Genomic DNA, 20,382 nt, shown 5'->3' with positions numbered 1-20,382 from the left:
CTTGTTCAGGATAGGAACCAATGGCAGGCTTATGTGAGGGCGACAATGAACCTCCGGGTTCCTTAAAAGCCATTTGTAAGTAAGGAAACCACATGGTTTATTACACTATTATTTTTAGAAACATCTGCCAATTGTGAAAGGCATTTAGCATATAGGCTAAACGTGTACTTGTTAAGAATTGTAGAGAAGTGGTTACCATGTTTTGCTTCCGCGATAATTTTTTTTAGTTGATTATTTAACGACGCTGTATCAACTGCTAGGTTATTTAGCGTCGATGAGATTCGTGATAGTGAGATGGAATTTGGCGAGATGAGGCCGAGGATTCGCCATAGATTACCTGGCATTCACCATGCGGTTGGGGAAAACCTCGGAAAAAACCCAACCAGGTAATCAGGCCAAGTGGAGATAGAACCCGCGCCCGAGCGCAACTTCAGACCGGCAGGCAAGCGCCTTAACCGACTGAGCCACGCCGGTGGCTTTCCGGAATAGATGACTGACAGAATAGTTCTGGAAGTTTCAACAAGAAGAATACTGCACAATTCTTTGATCCTACCCGCAATCGATATATGTATAAAGAATAATCTGTACAAAATCCTAGAGGTTTTAGAAGAGAGATAAACATGAAGGCAGCCTTTCGAAGGCGGAGCAAGTAGATGGTCTAATCCATAATGCACAAAGGGAGAAAAAAATGTCGTTTCAAATAAAAAATGCATCAACGGAGACGAGAGAGTGCGGTTTGATTTCCAGAACAACTCTGCAGGACAATAATTTATTTGCTTCCTCGTCTCCTCAACAAATAACACTTGTCAAACGCAGGCGTTTCCCTACATAACTCGAAACGATCTGCTTGTGACAGTATAACAGCGCCACAAAAATGGTGTTAATTATACGGCCACCAACTATAAATCCTGTAGTATATGTATGTGTATTTGCAACACACCTACATCAGCTTTTTCGGCTATTCTATCTTGTGACCGATTTTTATATTCCGGCGTTGTAACCTTCACTGTAGTAAACAGTGATATATAGAAATAATGGAACTGAAGAGGAACTGAACCGTGCCGAAGAGGACAAAGATGAACCACAAGGGAGAAATAAAACTTACTGGTGACTAGAAGTAAGAACGAATCAATCAATCAGAAAGGAGGAAGTGTATGGCAAAAGCTACACGAATTCGCGTCCTTTCAAGGGCTCTTGGGCCTCAGCTTAATATTTATGTGAGGTCCTAGCCTAAAGGCCACTTGTCTCACCTCATTCGCACTGTCCCACTTACGGACTTCAGTAAATTTTACAGGAGTAAAAGCCTAGAGAACCGTAAACTATAAAGAAAGTTAAATGGCTGGGCAACTAAGCCAACCGCGCAGGGCTACCCGCAACAGTATAGACAGCTACTGCCGCCGCATCCCACAACAGCTTAGTCGTCAAGTTCAGGTAGATAAGCAGCACCGCCAAAACCAAGTCCCCGATGCTAGCCGGAGAATGCCAAGGCTTGATTGGAAAACGAAGATACGTGAATGGCAGAATTTGTAAAACCGAAATATACTAGTGGATGATAGGTCCATGGTCCAGGTCTTATAGGCCTCATCCCGACATTTATTTTGGCGCCTTAGAGGAACCACGAGGTTACCATACTTGCATCTGGATTCAAGTGCCCCGGGTTAAAGCCTGACCGAGGGCAACTAATTTTTTGGTGAAAAATAAGTTTAAATGTGCCTTTCATCGGAAAATGAAATTGTTATTATTATTATTATTATTATTATTATTATTATTATTATTATTATTATCAAATTTACAAATGGTGCAAGAATTATTCTTTAATAGTATTTGATAGTAGGCCTAAATAAATGAGATTACAAGAGGTTAACAAAACAATCAGATGGGTTATTCTTCCTTCGTACTTGGCAATGAACGATATGCGATTGGCGCTTTCCTCTTATCTGTCTGAATAGTAGACTGCTTGTAAATAGCACAAGATAAAACAGTTCACTGCTCTGAACTAGAGAAGGCTGGTATGTTCTAACCACGGATGCGGATGTTTGTTTCTGAGGCAAGGAACCCAAGAGTAACCGTGTAGGCTCCAAGAAATGAAATACAGTGCATGAAACATAGGCCTACTTCTACTTTTAACATTATATTTTAACATTAAATTATATTGTGTGGGCGGGGGGGGAAGCAGGAAACAGAAAATAAATCCGTAATACTGAATATTTCGTTATACTGGTGTTCGTTATCCATTCGCTGCTGACGAGAAAAGAACTACAAATTAAAGGATAGTTATTGGACCGGACGGCAGCTTCGTTTTAGAATGTTTCTGTGCCATTAATTGGACAAAATTGTATACCTCGGAAATTTGAATTATATATGGGTATAATAAACAAGATTGCGACGCATACATGTTTCGGACTACTCTTAATATAAAATCTTTAGCTTACAGTGTGTTCTGTTGGCGACTCCTGTAATAATCGCATTGTTCAACAAATTGTGAAACATTTTCAAGAAAACAAGTATATGCGGATGTTTTGCAGTACTAATAAATGATGACAACCATAACTCTGTATAATTTGTTGCCGTACTGTGTTAGGAACGCTAGTATTACATCTCGCTGCGTTTATTTTATCAATGCTGACGTCAATTCGGAACATAAGAGCTGTTCTGCTCGAACAGTGTGTGTATTGAATGTAAAGTATCTCGGAGTCCTGTTTGGAATGGGCGGTGGGAACATTGAGAGGTAAAGCTGTCGTGCCTGTACTTCTTTCACACCTCGATCTGTTTGATCTTTCATCTCGACCTGCCTGGTTTATTCTGTAAAAAAGGAATGGAGAGAAAAAATATACAGCTGTGTGCTTCACAGTTTATATCGTTCCAAAAATAACGTTTACGCTAGATACATAATTCAAAATGAATGAAGCCATAAACATGCTGCATATCGGCTTTTAGTCCGAGAAACTATAAACATAAGTTGGAATATGTCAAGTACTTAAGTAGGTTGCCTATTCGATGAAACTGGCTTAGGCAACAGGACTAAGATCTGGGATCGCTCGAGGACAAAGAGTGATTGACTGTATAAATCAGGCGTGTCCAAAGAAATGGGTAGTGGCGAAACACTGTTGAATGCAGTCCGCAACACTTGATCTACGTGTCTGTCTAGCCGGCGATCGGAGAGTGCTATGAAATTATCGCGACGGAATGATGTAGATGTTTAACACAGGGAAATGGAAGAACTCCGAAAAAAAAAAAAAAAGACATGCCTAGCTTTATGTAGAATTACGTGATCCCTTATCTTCTCCTTCCCTTGTATTCTACTTCTATTCTCCTTTTCTTCTTGTCTTCCTCTTCTTCTAGTCTTCCCGTTGTTCTCCTAGTCTTCCCGTTGTTCTCATAGTCTTCCCGTTGTTCTCATAGTCTTCCCGTTGTTCTCATAGTCTTCCCGTTGTTCTCCTAGTCTTCCCGTTGTTATCATAGTCTTCCCGTTGTTCTCATAGTCTTCCCGTTGTTCTCCTTGTCTTCCGCCTTTTCGTCTTCCCTTTGCTCTTCTTGTATTTCCCCTTGCTCTCTTTGTCCTTTCCCTTGTTTCCCTTGCCTTCTCCTTCTCTTCTTCTTGTTCTCATTGTATTCCCCTATTCTCCTTGTATTTCCCTATTCCCCTATTCTTCTTGTATTTTCCTATTTTCCTTGTATTTCCCTATTCGTCTTATATTCCCTCTTGTTCTCCTTGTATTTCTCTTGTTCTCCTTCTATTCCCCCATTCTTCTTGCATTTCCTCTTGTTCTCCTTGTATTCCCTTTTGTTTTCCTTGTATTCTGTCTTGCTCTCCTTGTATTTCTCTTGTTCTCCATGTATTCCGTCTGTTGTCCTTATATTTCCTCTTGTTCTCCTTGTGTTCTGTCTTGCTCTTCTTATATTTCTCTTGTTCTCCTTGTATTCCGTCTTACTCTCCTTGTATTTTCATATTCTCCTTGTATTTCCCTATTCTCCTTGTATTCCCTCTTCTCCTTGTATTCCGTCTTGCTCTCCTTGTATTTCTCTTGTTCTCCTAGTATTCCGTCTTACCCTCCTTGTATTTCCCTATTCTCCTTGTATTCCCTTTTGTTCTCCTTGTATTCTGTCTTGCTCTCCTTGCATTTCTCTTGTTCTCCTTGTATTCCGTCTACTGTCCTAGTATTTCCCTATTCTCCTTGTATTTCCTCTTGTTCTCCTTGTATTCCGTCTTACTCTCCTTGTATTTTCATATTCTCCTTGTATTTCTCTATTCTCCGTGTATTTCCTCTTGTTATCCTTGTATTCTGTCTTGCTCTTCTTGTATTTCTCTTGTTTTCCTTGTATTCCCTCTTGTTCTCCTTGTATTTTCCTATTCTCCTTGTATTCCTTCTTGTTCTCCTTGTATTCCCTCTTATTCTCCTTGTATTTCCCTATTCTCCTTGTATTCCTTCTTGTTCTCCTTGTATTCCGTCTTGCTCTGCTTGTATTTCTCTTGTTCCCCTTGTATTCCGTCTTGCTGTCCTTGTATTTTCCTGTTCTCCTTGTATTCCGTCTACTGTCCTTGTATTTTCCTATTTTCCTTGTATTTTCCTATTCTCCTTGTATTTTCCTATTCTCCTTGCATTCCCTCTTGTTCTCCTTGCATTCCGTCTACTGTCCTTGTATTTTCCTATTCTCCTTGCATTCCCTCTTGTTCTCCTTGCATTCCGTCTACTGTCCTTGTATTTTCCTATTCTCCTTGCATTTCCTCTTGTTCTCCTTGCATTCCGTCTACTGTCCTTGTATTTTCCTATTCTCCTTGCATTCCCTCTTGTTCTCCTTGCATTCCGTCTACTGTCCTTGTATTTTCCTATTCTCCTTGTATTTCCTCTTGTTCTCCTTGTATTCCCTCTTGTTCTCCTTGTATTCCCTCTTGTTCTCCTTGTATTCTGTCTACTGTCCTTGTATTTTCCTATTTTCCTTGCATTTCCTCTTGTTCTCCTTGTATTCCCTCTTGTTCTCCTTGTATTCCGTCTACTGTCCTTGTATTTTCCTATTCTCCTTGTATTCCCTCTTGTTCTCCTTGTATTCCGTCTACTGTCCTTGTATTTTCCTATTCTCCTTGTATTTCCTCTTGTTCTCCTTGTATTCCCTCTTGTTCTCCTTGCATTTCCCTTGTTCTTCTTGCATTCCCCTGTAATTCTTGCGTTACCCTTGTTCTTGCATTCCCCTTGTTCTCCTTCTATTCCCTCTTGTTCTTGTATTCCCTTGTTCTGCTATATTCCCTCTTTTCCTTGTATTTCCTCTTGTTTTCCTTTTATTCCCCTGGTTCTTATATTCCCCTTTGTTTTCTTTGTATTTCTCCTTGTACTCCTCGTCTTCCCTCTTGTTCTCCTTGTCTTTTCATTTGCGAGCTGTAGCGACGAGAGGAGGTTGCATTTTTATGTAATGGTCAATTCTCAATTAAACCGCACATAAACAGTGAGAAGAAAGACGTAATTCTGTGTCAAAAGCCCCAGCTGCGAGAAGTTACACTGTTTCATGACAATCCCCAGACCTGAGCGGCACTCGAACTCGGACCGCAGGCTGAAACGTTAATTTTATACAACACAGCTTGGGAATCATTTGCTACAGACATCCAGAAAGGAGACGGCTTGTTATAATTCAGCAGCATGATACTGTACAGTTCGTAACACGACGGCTCTGAATAGACTCTTTGTGTGCTCACACTAACAATTCTTGTTTGTTTAATAATGTAATAAATCTTGGTAAAAATAATAGTAGTAACTAGTATTAATAGGTCACATAAGCAGAGGTCGTCAAGGTCGGCAGCAGCTAGTCAGCCGGCATTGCCGTGCACCGCGTCACGTGTCCAGCATGTGGTTGTGGTGTGGGTGGTGCGCACACGTGTGCCTGTGCAGGCTGCTTATTGAATCTGATTTCAAATCAGACATCTGTTTAAATGACTCTTTAAGTAAGTCATGTAACATGTTAAACGGTGAGATGTAGGAGCACACGTGGACTAAACGGTGAGATGTAGGAGCACACGTGGACTCTAACAACTGTTCATTCTCCGACAGAGCATGGAAGTTTATGCTTGCTTTCCTTCTGTTTCCACTGCATTTGTTTCTTATTTCTCGCTTTTCTGTCTGTTTTCTTAGTTTCTCCCTTAGTTCTGCTACTTCTCCATTCCACGCCTTCTCTGTTTTTTTAATTGGTTATTTAACGACGCTGTATCAACTACGAGGTTATTTAGCGTCGATGAGGTTGGTGATAGCGAGATGGTATTTGGCGAGATGAGGCCGAGGATTCGCCATAGATTACCTGGCATTCACCTTACGGTTAGGGAAAACCTCGGAAAAAACCCAACCAGGTAATCAGTCCAAGCGGGGATCGAACCCGCTCTTCTCTGTTTCTTTTCCCTTTATTCTTATGTTCTTATTTCTGTTTTACTGGCTTTCCCTCTTTTTCTTCTTTCTTTCTCGGTTTTTCTTCTGTCCCCGTTTTTTTTATTTTTCCCCTTGTTTCTTTTTCCCCACATTTCTCCTTTCTCATTTTTTTCTTTTTCAGTCTCTCTTTTTCTTTTTGCCCCATGTTTCTCGTTTCGCCGTTTTTCCTCCTTCACTGTTCTACTTTTCTTCTCTTTCTCCTGTGCTTTTCTAAGCCGTTTGCTCCTTTTCTTTCCCTGCTTACTCTTCGCATTCTTTCCTTAGTTCTCTTCCTTCATTTGCTACTTTACTTCTCTTTCTCCTATTTACTTGTTAGTGGTAGGTGACAAAGTGCATTCTTTTGTACTCCTCTCCCTATTCCATTTCCCTCTGACATTTCTTCTCCTATGCTGACTTTGCTCTGGTTCTCATGTGTTCTTCCCGTGCTTCTCATGTGCTCTTTACCTGCGTTTCGTGTGTTCTTCCCCTGCTTCTCATGCGTTCTTCCTCTGCTTCTCATGTGTTCTTCCCGTGCTTCTCATACGCTCTTTACCTGCGTTTCGTGTGTTCTTCCTCTGCTTCTCATGCGTTCTTCCTCTGCTTCTCATGTGTTCTTCCCGTGCTTCTCATGCACTCTTCCTCTGCTTCTCATGTGTTCTTCCCGTGCTTCTCATGCACTCTTCCTCTGCTTCTCATGCGTTCTTCTTCTGATTCTCATGTGTTCTTCCCTGCTTCTCATGTGTTTTCCCCGCTTCTCATGTGTTCTTCTCCTGCTTCTCATGAGTTTTTCCCCTGCTTGTCATGCGCTCTTCCCCTGTTTCTCATGTGTTCTTCCCCTGCTTCTCATGCGTTTTTCTCCTGCTTCTTATGTGTTCTTCCCCTGTTTCTCATATGTTCCTCTCCTTTTCGTACTTGCTTTCCTGCCTTTCATACATGCTTCCTCTGACTTTCATACTTCCTCTTTTTGGTCCTCATACTTTTCTATTTCTTGTACTTCTGCGTTTCCTGTTGCTCCATTCTCTAATTCTCCTTGTTATTGTACCACCCCTCTGCTACTTATTTTTCTTCCGTTCTGCGTCTGCTCTTCTTTTATCCTCCTCCCACACTTCTTCCTTCTCCTTCGTTTTCTTTTCTGATTTCTCCCGCGATTTATCTTGCTTACTGTTTCCTTCCTCCTTCCCCACTTGCCTTCCTTCTATCTTTTCTCTTCTCCTGCTTTCTCTTATCTCACTTCTTCTGTACCTCCAGCTTCTATAGTCGCGACGCTGTTATTCCCGGCATGACTTCTCCTATTTGCTTACGTCTTAGGAAGTGAAGGCTCTGTAAAGTCTAGGTAGATAGTATCGTTCGCAATTTTTGTTCTTTCGTTGCCGAGCTACCAGACGAGGAATCTGTTTGCCATGCCGTTAAACATTATCATGTCGTAGCTCCTATGATAATAAATCAAACGCACTGTAATTCAGCAAATAATTGAGCGGGAAATAACGTCCCCATGTCCTTTCTGCGAACGCCAACGAAAGAGCCAAAATGGCGGGCGATTATATTAAGTATTTATCGAGCCTTAGGAAATGCATAACGTCATCATCAGCGAATCACAAGACGCACACGTTTAAATGTAGCCGACCTGCAATGTGATTGGCTGCCGGAAATAAGAGCGACGGGACTATAATACATCTTGCTATTCTTCTGCGTCTTATTTTGCTTGCCGTACGTTCGTTACATTTCAGTTTATATTCTATTTATCCTTCTGCTTCTTCCTTTTTATCATTCTGCTTATTATTATTAGTCTATTATTATTATTATTATTATTATTATTATTATTATTATTATTACTATTATTATTATTATTATTATCATCATTATTTCCTGCATATTTTCCTTATTTATCCTCATTATGCTCTTTTGTTATGTTTCTTCTTCTCTAACATAAGCCTATTTCTGCTTTTTCTCCTATTCCTATTTATTCTCCCTTCTCCTGTTTTCTGCTGTTCTATAGCTTCTTTTCTTAAATAAACAGAAGACGAATGAAGATTCTAGAGTCACGTTACCGTCCCGACTGTTTTTTGAGCTACAGAACATGATGTTGTGTTCAAAGTCAAACCAAATTCCTTTCGTCTCGACCCAGTGTGGTAACCTTTTCGTATCAGACTTGTCTGTCACCGCGTAATGATGTGTCAGTCCGCGTGACGAGTTGTTAAAACTGTTTTGACGGCGTCCCCACCTTCTGTTGCACTTTCCGTATCTTTCTGCTTCGCTTAAGCTGCCTCATAGGGCAAATACAAATAATCGTCTGCGGTGTACGACCTTTTCACCTTCATCTTGTCTGGAGTCTATGAGAACGGATTGGTGCAGATGAATTTCACGCCTAAACTTCACATTTTGTGTAAGATCCAGGCCTTTTTCTCTGCGGGGATTTACGCTGTACTGGAGTGGGGGAAGAGGTGAAACCGGCAGAAAAAGAAACTATAATTTAGATCTTGCGTAACAACAGAGGCTGTCTACTCATACATGAAAGGAAACGTAGAAAAATGAAGTCAGTTGAAGAAATAAAGCTTTCATTAATTTCTATTTGTTTTAAATAGGTCTACTAGCCCTATTGAATGTTAATATTATAATGTACTGTCCGGAAGGCAAATGGTGGGCACACAAATTATTGATATGGAATATGTGTAAAAATAAATAATTAAATAAGTTCTAATAGCCAAATGTGTTTTTATAGCTTGCTTTTATGTTGAACTCCTCGGCAAAGGTTATGAATATCCCATAAAAAATGGATACATACAAATTATCTGCGAGCGATTATTATTATTATTATTATTATTATTATTATTATTATTATTATTATTATTATTACTTACTTACAAATGTTTTTTTAAGGAACTCGCAGGTTCATTGCCGTGCTTACATAAGCCCGCCATCGGTCCCTATCCTGTGCAAGATTCATCCAGTCTCTATCATCATATCCCACCTACCTCAAATCCATTTTAATATTATCTTTACGTCTCGGCCTCCCCAAAGGTCTTTTTCCCTCCGGTCTCCCAACTAACACTCTATATGCATTTCTGGATTCGCCCATACGTGCTACATGCCCTGCCCATCTCAAGCGTTATTATTATTATTATTATTATTATTATTATTATTATTATTATTATTATTATTATTATTATTATTATCATTATTACTGGCGAAAATAAATACCCTATAGACCAGAATTCGATGCAAGTGGGTTCGAATGCGCTTGGGTTTTATTACCTGGTCGGAGTTTCTCCGAGGTTTTCGCAGATTGTGAGACGAATAATAAATCCTCTGTCTTATGTTGCCAAAATACCATCTCGCTGTCAATTCCACCGACGCTGAAAATAACCTCGCAGTTGATAAATCATTCGCTTAAAAATAATTACAGCTGTCGCCTCAAAGAGAGTTGAAGTCTAAAAGAATTATTCCAAGTGTATTTAACACTTTCGAAAATCCGGAACTGACTCAGGGTGTCTGCTTGTTACAGGATGGTGATTTCATGAACGTAGACCGCAGCACAGACTGGATTTGGGACTGGAGCAGTCGGCCAGACCAGGCACCACCGAAGTGAGTTTTGTAAACAAGTACAGTACATGAAACGAATAAATAAACACTGATAGTACCCACAAATGTTGATAGTCACTAAGTGTAAAGTTATCTGTATGATATGTCTGTGTGACCTATTCCATCTCAAATCGACCGAAATATAGAGAAAATTGACCTTACAATTTCTAAATACAATGAAACTTTTTCTGTCCGTTGACAACTGTGATACAATGCTTTGTGCAAAGTTTGAGGAATCAGAACTTCATAGTGTTTAAATTTAAAATATTTAAATTTATCGTATTTTCATAAAATTAGCAACTTTAAACTGTTGTAGCTCCGAAATCCTTTCACCCAATGATCAAAATCATGGTTTATTTTGATGCTGAGAAATTAAAGTTTATATTGACATATAAACAGATTTTCTTACTTTTTATGGAAATGGATAAATTTAGATTTTTCCTCATTAAGAAGCCTTTGGCTAGGAAAAAATATTTTAAAAATATATAGTTAGATTCCGCATTGAAGGTACAAATAAACACATATTTTTTACTGATGGTATGTTGATAAGAAAGTATTGAAAATATCAAATAAAGAAAATAAATAGTACGCGCGTGAACTAACCAGCTGACTGTGAGACGGGAGCTAGCCGAGACAAGTAAGGCCAGGAGACAAACACGTGATGTGTCGTCTAGCAGCGCATGGCTGTGCTAGCTTTATCACAGATTTTCATAAACACAGGAGTAAAATGACGCCCAACGCTCGCTTATCTTCAGCTCTCTGCCGGTGCTTGCGGTACTGCGCCGTTCAAGTCTAGGCTTGTGAAAATAATCTATTTAATACCCTCGAAACTTATTGCCGTACTACTAAGCAAACAATGCCGAATCCCTCTTAATAATGCAAGGTTTTTTCTCAATCTTTTTTTACATTTTTACAAATGGCCAAAAAGCCTAAAAGTAAGTAAAATCAGATAATCTGTCTCTCTGTGTACAATAAAAATAACGATTACTTCTTAACATAACCTACCAAATGTCAGCTTCAAAATGAACTCTCGTTCAATGTTCTGCAGTAAATGGTTCCAGAGTTCTGAGCGCTGAAAGAGGCTTGTTTTTATAAAATACGCTAAATTTGTCGCTCAATAATACGAAAACCGTTTGACTTTCGATAGTATATTTTTGAAAATGCACTCCCCTTACCAACTTGTATAAGTAGGGAAAAAATTAGAGTATAAAAAATGCGAGGTTTTTACTGATCGATTTCATATGGAATAGCCCGTACCTACTGTATTAACTCTAGTGGTAAAGGGATGTGCCATTGAGGCAACCAGTGATACAAGCTTGTCAGTGAAGTGGCCGCCCTGGCAAGGCGTATCGAAATTAACCTTGCTTTCTGTCTTATATGCGTAATAAATTATTAAATCTGTAATTTTTATTTTAGCAGGATCAGAGATAATATGCACATATGTCACTACGGAACGTCAGATGCACATAAAATACAAACATTTAATTCAGAATTTTGTTAATCAGTATCTGTGCATATATAACGAACCTAAAGAAACCCTACAAGTATCTTGATCTATGTTAAAGTAACTGTTTTAATGCACATTTTCTCAGAAACTATTCAATTTTTACAGCTTATTTCTGGAACTTTTTACTGTCAATTTAACGGGGGTTTTGGAAAAATGTAATTTAATCTTCAAATTACGTTGGACATTATGCCACTGTCACATATTCTGTGACACAGTACATGAGGGTAGGCCACCGAAGGGAAAACTGAGAGGTAGAACTTAAACTGAGAGGGATTCAATCCGGCATCGGAACTGGAATCCGGTGTGGCTTAGTGGATAAAGCGTCAGCAAGTAGAGCTGAAAACCCGGGTTCGAGTCCCGATGCCGGAGAGAATTTTTTTCTGTTCTATCCATCCTTCATCATATGGTAACGCAGAATTCCTGCACGGAAATATCATATGTACTTCGGTACATCATAATAATATTTAAATTACGAATTTTTTTCACATAATGCAAATTTGAGTACTTTCTTTTTTGCTGCCTTTTCAGGATAACTCATTTGTAGATTTACATTTCATAAAGTGCCTGTTTTAAGTCATGCACTAAGTTATAGTGAATGTTTCCTGAAAGTTTAAAGCAATTATGATGGGTAAAAGCTGAGAAAATGAAATTTTGTACAGAAAATTTAAACTTACGGAAAATAACCTTCAGAATATTGGTGCATCCCAACTGCATACGGCGAACTGTTACAAAGAAAAAATAGCTCTTTAAAAGTGAGTAGTGTATATGTTTCATATGCCGTTTTAAGGAGGAAATTTCAGAGAATATAATGCAGTAAAAAACCAAAAATGAAATCTTTCATTATTTTTCAAGGTGACCTGCAAAATTTTTAGTGCATTCCTGCTGAATATGGCGGACTTTTACAAAAAAAAGTAGCTCTTTAGAAGTGAATAGTGTATGTTTCATATTCCATTAAAAGGAGGAAGAGAATATAATGCAGTAAGCCATGAAGAACATCATCACTACGTGAATAAAGTGAATATAGGTTTAATGGGTCCGTCTGTTTGCTTATCACTACGTATTTTTCAACGTCCTGTTCTCATTAAAATGTTACATAAATATCAGAATGTGTAGTTGAAAGATTTGTTGGTTTGTTTGTAGGGACTGGAAATTCAAGCACCCTAAGAGGAAAACATACAGTATTCGCCACGCAAAGGTGGGGAAGAACAGCCTGTTCTCCAAGGAAGTGCTGTACACCCTGTTCCTCACCAACTTCATTTCACTTCTTCTTGGCACTGGAGTCGGGTAAGAGCACGCAAATCTGAGACTCACTGATTACAATTTGCATATCTTGTGATTCATTTGGCGGAGGATAATCCTGGGGAAACCCTGTCACCTGCTTCACTTGACTGAAGGACATTTAGTAATGACGATAAGGTTTGTCATGAAATACAATGAATGACAAGGATAAAACGATTAATTGGACTGAGTTACGCAACAATAGACCGACAATTTGAAAAAGAAGTTGAGATATTTGTACAAATCTGTTGTTGGCTGGATTATTTAACTCGGAAAAAATCAAGAATGCGATATCTGCATTTTGCTGGTATTTATAAACAAAATTCGTTTATTGCATAAAATACGTGTATTTGTGATAACTTGAGCTAATATAATCATAATTTTCCTTATTGTGTGTACCTAAAAATATTGTGTTCGTTGTATGCTTTGTACTTCACCATTTTATTACTATTATTATTATTATTATTATTATTATTATTATTATTATTATTATTATTATTATTATCATCATCTTATATTTTTATACTTTGTATGTCTTATTTATTTTGACCTACTGTTCACATTTTATTACGCATTTTCCTTTCTTTCTATGTGTTATATATTATGTCTGATTTCTACTGACTTGTTGTTTGCATCATATTATGATTATCTTCTTCAGTTTTGTGTGTAAAATTGTAGTGTACTTTACATAGTAAATTTGTAGTGTTTTTTGTAACGCAGTTTTACTCCTGGTTGAGTGTTAGAGAAGGCCGTATGACCTTAACTCTACCAGGTTAAATAAACCATTATTATTATTATTATTATTATTATTATTATTATTATTATTATTATTATTATTATTATTATTATTATGCTTTGCAATATTAAATCAACTGCTAGTCTGTTATTAAAAATCGGTTAGCCTTTTTTAGTAAACTATTATTTGTGCTATTTTTGTAATAATATGAATTTTACAATACTTCTCGCATAAAATGTTTAATAAAAGCCAGATTTATTTCAATGGTAGTATCTCGAAAACAGGTTTTTGGGGGTTGGTCACTTATTGCGTAACCCCGTCCAATTGAAAATTTATAGCTACTTGTTATGCAAGTTTCAATGACAGCTCCAATGTTATCGGATTTTGAATTATATTTATGTAAAATAGACTTAGGGCTATATATTCTCTTCAGTCCTGTTGTAGAATATACTATACATAATTTTCTTTTATTTTTTGTTATAATTTTTTTTTTTTTGCAATATCTTGGATACTTTGGAAAAATTTAATTTGATAGAAATTAAGGGTATCACTTTTGAAACATTTCTATACCAGAATTATAAATTAGAATTTAAAATTTTGGGGCCCCAAGAGTCAAAATTGCCCCAAAATTTGATTATCTGCAAAGACTTGATTTGGGATTTTTGGAACCCCAGAATGATTATGTGACCGATTTTTTTTTTCAGTTTTTTTTTTTTAATATAAATTCAGGACTGAAGAGGATATATAAATATATGCACGAATGCTTAAATATATGAAGACATTATTACAAAAACAACCCTTGTCGAAATTGTTATTTTTCAGGAAAACAATAACAATAAATAGAGCAACACAAGTCAGCTGTTTTCGTACAATTAGTGTTTATCCTTGTGGCTGTTGCACCTGGCATGTATCATTTTTGGAGTCTATAAACATTTGAATTAGTAGCAAATGTGTCCTTAACTCAATTTCATTAAAAATGACTAGGGCTGTTTTTGTAATGTCTTTATATGTTACGCAGTCTGGAGCATAAAAAAGGCTGGCGAAGGGAGACTTACAACAGCCGAAATGCGATTTTATGAGAAGAACTGCTGGTTACTCCTTCCTTGACCATGAAAGAAATGAGGACATTCTTAAAGAACTAAAAGTAGATACAATTATCCAGTACATAGAACAATACACACTGAACTGTAAAGAACATGTCGCCAGGATGCCCTCCAACCGCTCGCCAAAACTGATCTTACGCTATACTCCAAGATGCCGAAGAAACTTGGAAAGACCTAAAAAGCGCTGGATAGAGACCATAACAGACTCCTATGTCTAATACATGAAATGGTTATGATGATGACACATGTGTATTAAGTTTCTGCGTCTTTATCAAAATGAATTGCAAGAGAGAGAGAGAAAGAATTTTGCATTTATAAAAAGGAATCTGCATTTCTATTCGTTTAAAAAAAGTTACTAAGCATGTACTGCTTTACTATATTGTTACTAATTAAATTCACAAGCACTAGTTGATTCCGAGGGACTTAAACATGACTGCGTGTATGGCCATCTTTATATGATCAATACGCGACGCTAATCATTGTGAAATTGCTTCAGAATCAACCAATAGCAATGATTGCCTTTGGTAGCGTTAATCGTTGTAAATTAAACAGAACTTGATTGTGATGAGGCAAATGAAGACGGGCATCAGCATTATTTAGCCAACGATCAATGCTGTTAATAAATTAAAATAATAAATAGGTCACAGGCGTAGCTCAGTCTGATAGAGTGCTTGCCTGCCGATTCGGAGTTGCGCTCGGGCGTGAGTTCAATTGCCTCTTGGACTGATTACCTAGTTGGGTTTTTCCGAGGTTTTCCTCAACTGTAAGGCAAATATCAGGTAATCTATGGCGAATCATCGGTCTCATCTCGCCAAATACCATCTCGTTATCACCAATTCCATCGACGCTAAATAACCTAGCAGTTGTTACAACGTCATTAAATAAACAAGTTATATATATGAAGACGGCTATGTCCAAACTTTCTAGATTTAGGAGCTGTTTGTGGCTATAACCTCAAAAAACGCACGAAAACAAAAATGTTATTTTTAATTTTTCAAAACCTAAGTAAATGCTAATAGAATGAATAATATATCGTATAGAGTTCATAGTGCCCTTCACGACAAAAATTCCGATCGGTATAAACATTTCGATGTGATAAAAGTTATTGCATATTGTAAATAAGAATAGTATGGATTTGAAGTCATAAAATCCAGACGTTTGAGATGGGCAGGACATGTAGCACGTATGGGCGAATCCAGAAATGCATATAGAGTGTTAGTTGGGAGGCCAGAGGGAAAAAGACCTTTGGGAGGCCGAGACGTAGGTGGGAAGATAATATTAAAATGGATTTTAGGGAGGTGGGATATGATGGTAGAGACTGGATTAATCTTGCTCAGGATAGGGACCAATGGCGGGCTTATGTGAGGGCGGCAATGAATCTCCGGGTTCCTTAAAAGCCAGTAAGTAAGTATGGATTTGAAGTAATACTTAGAACACGTCTCATTATGAAAAAAATGTGATAATATTTATTTTTCTTAAAGACTGTAAAATTACTGGTTATTAGAGCAAGGGAAGGTTCTTTGGCAATAACGAATGAAAACAGTGTCAAAGTTCCCCCCCCCCCCCAGGTAGACTTACTGTAAGTTAATTTTCATAGTGACTCAGAATCAATACATACAAAAAAGATCCCGATGTTTGCGTCAGTACATCTTTGTTTTATTGTTTTGTATTTTATTGTAATATGTATGAGGAATTATTGTTTAATAATATTTTTTTATGTATTTGATGTCATAACTTCCTTGACATTATTGGGTTATATGCAAATAACGCTAGTTGCTTCTTATTACAAACTCTCGTTGCTTATTCACTTTCAAGTAGTTAATTCAAGACTTGGTAAATGGCAGCACGCATACGCTTTAGCATGTGCTGCATCTAGCATCTACTCTTTGAATGCAACCAAATATCATATTTAACTAGTAGAAATTGAAATATAATTAAATACAGAAAAAATATATTAAAATTAGTGTTACGCTAAAATGTTGATTTTCTCACTAATTTTATATATAACAAAGACTATTCACGTAAAAAGAAACATATTAATGGATGATTATCACATTATCACTGGAGTAAAAAAAAAAAACTGATTGAATGTACTTCTTGGTGATGTTCTTCCAGTGATCAGCCCCATTAAACAAATGGAAGCTTTACGGTGATACCACAGTCTAGTACCTATATATAGTCACGAAGCTTGAATTGTGAGGGTGCTAGGAACAATAGACTGTGCCGGTACTATTTCGCATGGTCTGTAATGAGGCGATATTAGCGATCCTAGTGGTTAGCAACTATCTATGGATGCATATTTACTACGTATTGAGCTTCGTGACTATATACTAGACTGTGGTGATACCTGAATACTCCATACTGGCCGTATTTGTCTATGTGTAACGTTCTTCCTTGTGTTCACAGGGTCTGGTTGAGTCGGAGAGGAATGTACCTCCCCCGGATCAACTTTGAATGACTCGCCAATCGGTCTGCCAGCAAGCTAAAAATCGGAGTGGCAACTGTGACTGGCTCTTGAGGGACTGAAATTGTCACAAGACAAAAGACTGATCAACGGCTTTTGTGAGAACTGAGGATAGACAGGAAAAGCCTCGTCCTTAATACAGGCTTATGGTCAAAAACACTCTCACTATATGTTTGATAGGTATTTACTGAGCCAGTGTTGGCTCACTACCATATTGGTGTGTTTTTTTATACACTCACAGTTGGTAATATTTATATCGATACTATGAAATCACAGCATTGGTTTACAGCTGACCTGCATTTTCCCTCTTTTTGAATACTAGATTTATAAATAAGCTAATATTATTACAGCACAGACAGGCACATATACTGAACAGTTTCCAGTTACTCTTTCTGATTATTAGGTGTACAGGGTAAATGTGAGTGAGTTAATGCTTTAACTCCATTTGTTGTGATTAAATTGTTCACTAATGTACCTATTCTTATTCATTGTTTCGTTGAAGAAATTTTAAAATTTATGGCATAACATAAATTAAGTTTACTCATTTTTGTAAATTAAGGGTATAAACAACAGAAACATACCCGATTAATTCACCAGTAGCCTATGTAAATATAAATTTCACAAAATACATAATTAAAAATACATAATTAAGCTCAAAATATTTTCAACAAAGGCATAGTGTCAATAGAAGCGGGAGTGAAATGACACTTCATTACGAATTTTTGTACTTGTCTTAACACTTCGAACCCGATTTATTGGCTTTATGTAATTTGAAACTTCAATTTATTGCTTGCAAATTCTGAAAATGCATTATAGAGATCAGTATATCAACTTACAAATTAAGTTAAATGTTTGATATATGTAGGCTATACATATGCATACAAAATGTTCTGCTAAATAGCATGTCTTTCACTGCAAATCCAGCATTTTCCAATCTTTCCTATTTTCCGCCTTTCTCTTAGTCTCCATATATATTAATGTCTTCTATCATCTGATATCTTCTTCTGCCCCGAACTCTTCTCCCGTTCACCATTCCTTCCAGTGCATCCTTCAGTAGGCAGTTTATTTTCAGCCAGTGACCCAACCAATTCCTTTTTCTCTTCCTGATCAGTTTCAGCATCATTCTTTCTTCACCCACTCTTTCCAACACAGCTTCATTTCTTATTCTGTCTGTCCATTTCACACACTCCATCCTTCTTCACATCTACATCTCAAATGTTTCTAGTCGCTTCTCTTCACTTGGTGGTAATGTCCATGGTTCTGCTCCATACAATGCCATATTCCACATAAAGCACTTCACTAGTTTCTTCCTTAAATCCCCCCTCCCCCCTCCAGAGGTCCGCAGAAGATGCTCTTTTTTCTATTAAAAGCTTCCTTTGCCACTGCTATTCTCCTTTTAACTTCCTGACAGCAGCTCATGTTGCTGCTTATAGTACAACCCAAGTATTTGAAGCTGTCCACTTGCTCTACTGCCTCATTTAGTATTCGCACTTTTACCTTCTTATTTAGGCTATAAAATACCTAATTGATCATATTTAAAAGAAGAAGATACTGAAGCCAAGATTTCGAAATATAATTCAAAGAAATGTCTGGCAGTGAAGTATGGACTATCCCTGCTAATGACATGAAAAGATCGAAAGTAAATGAAATGAGATACACATGAAAAACTAAACATTTCTACCCTTTAGGGCCATGTGCATGGACTTATTTATATAGATAGGAAAATCACAGGTTATGAATGAACAGCCACTGGCGTAGTTCAGTCAGCAGAGGTGCTTGCCTTCTGATCTGGAGCTGCACTTAGCATGAAGTCGATTCCCGTTTGGGCTCATTACCTGATTGGGTTTCATTTTTTTCCAAGGTTTTCCGCAACTGTAAGGCGAATGTCAGATAATCTATGGCAATTATTCGGCATCATCTCGCCAAATACTATTGCTAACATCAATTCCATTGACGCTAAATAACCTAGTAGTTGATACATTGTCGTTAAATAACCAACTAAAAAAATGGACAACTCAAGAATTCAGGAGGCAGTCAATCTGACAAACGATGGATTGAGACCGTTACAGGTGTAATATGTGTCAGGATGACGATGACTTTACTGCTTATGAACATAACGCAAGTTAATTTTGATGCAGCAGAGTAATATATTTTGAATGTCACAGTCTTGATAATAACAAAATTACATTTAGATATCTAAAAAACCAGAGAGCTATCGCAAAGGGAGTTGTGGAAGCATTTGAGATCTGTGTTAAACATTTAGCTACTGGAGCAAAGGTTACCAGCCTGTTGGAGTAATTTCCCCTGGACCGGAAATGCAATACATATGGAGTAAAAATTAGTATTTTTACAGTGGACCAAAAGAATAAAAATGGAATATTTTTCCTCGATGTAATTAGCAGCATTTACATTTCATTAGGCGAGAAGAGGACATGGAGATGGAGCACCTGGCTAATTGTGAAACTCTTAGGACATTTGTGGACCTTCCATCAAAATATTGGGAAGCAAGAAGGATGATGACTTTATTGTTAAATCCAGAGCATTAGATACACACACACATTTCATTAGGCTATGGTGTTGATTAAGTTGAGCAAAAAAACATATTCTCTTTCTTAATAAAATTACAGTGAAGGTCACGTGTAACCAGTCCATTTATTGTTTAATGAAAATAATGAAAGTGAATGTATTTACTGGTTCACATTTCACGTTAATGAAAGATATATTATGTTCATCAGCTTCTGCGTTAATTTTATTTATTTGATAACATTTTATTTATGATTAAGAAAATGATTTATATAATTTGGTGTACAACGTGTTGGTTTTTTTCCTCTCCCCCCCCCCCCATTGTTGCGCGGCAGACCCACTGTGACGCGAAAACCGAGATTGAAAATAGTGTCCCATATAACAGATATTAAGGGTTGAAAGTTTTGAAGTTCTTCGGTATTGGGCCGACATTTAAGTTACGTCATTGTAATAACTTCTAAAAGTTCATAAGTCACACTATGCAAATGATTTTCATTGAACATAATATAAAAGAATTTATACCAAACATTAACCTATTCTTGTCTGCCTCAGTAGCGTAGTCTGTATAGCGCAGGCCTCCTGTGCTCGAGGTTGATGGTTCGATCTTGGCCCATGTCGATGGCATGTAACAGGGGCGTATTTTGCGGGCTACCGGGGCTACCGGCGGTAGCCCAAGGAAATTACAAAAGAAAAAGTTTATAATATAACATAATGTAATAATTTTGTATTATTAGTTTTACCATAGTAATTAAAATTAAAGTAATTGTTAGATATATTTTGTGTAATAATAGGGTCAGCGGTAGCCC

General features: G+C 37.4%; 1 protein-coding gene across 1 annotated transcript in view; it reads left to right on the top strand.

Annotated features, from left to right (window-relative positions):
- The window catches only part of BNIP3 (BCL2 interacting protein 3), a 320,761-nt gene extending 303,545 nt beyond the window's left edge, over positions 1-17,216 (top strand). The window contains exons 4-6 of the mRNA XM_069816817.1: positions 9,889-9,968; positions 12,613-12,756; positions 16,996-17,216. Of these exons, the coding sequence (XP_069672918.1) occupies positions 9,889-9,968; positions 12,613-12,756; positions 16,996-17,047 (276 nt within the window). The 3' untranslated portion in view covers positions 17,048-17,216. The remainder of the gene's footprint in view (positions 1-9,888; positions 9,969-12,612; positions 12,757-16,995) is intronic.
- Positions 17,217-20,382: the final 3,166 nt, after the last annotated feature.

This window comes from Periplaneta americana, chromosome 2 (genome assembly GCF_040183065.1).
Source record: "Periplaneta americana isolate PAMFEO1 chromosome 2, P.americana_PAMFEO1_priV1, whole genome shotgun sequence".
Lineage (NCBI taxonomy): Eukaryota > Metazoa > Arthropoda > Insecta > Blattodea > Blattidae > Periplaneta > Periplaneta americana.
The sequence above is the reverse complement of the archived record's forward strand: the minus strand, read 5'-3'. Positions and strand labels throughout refer to the sequence as shown.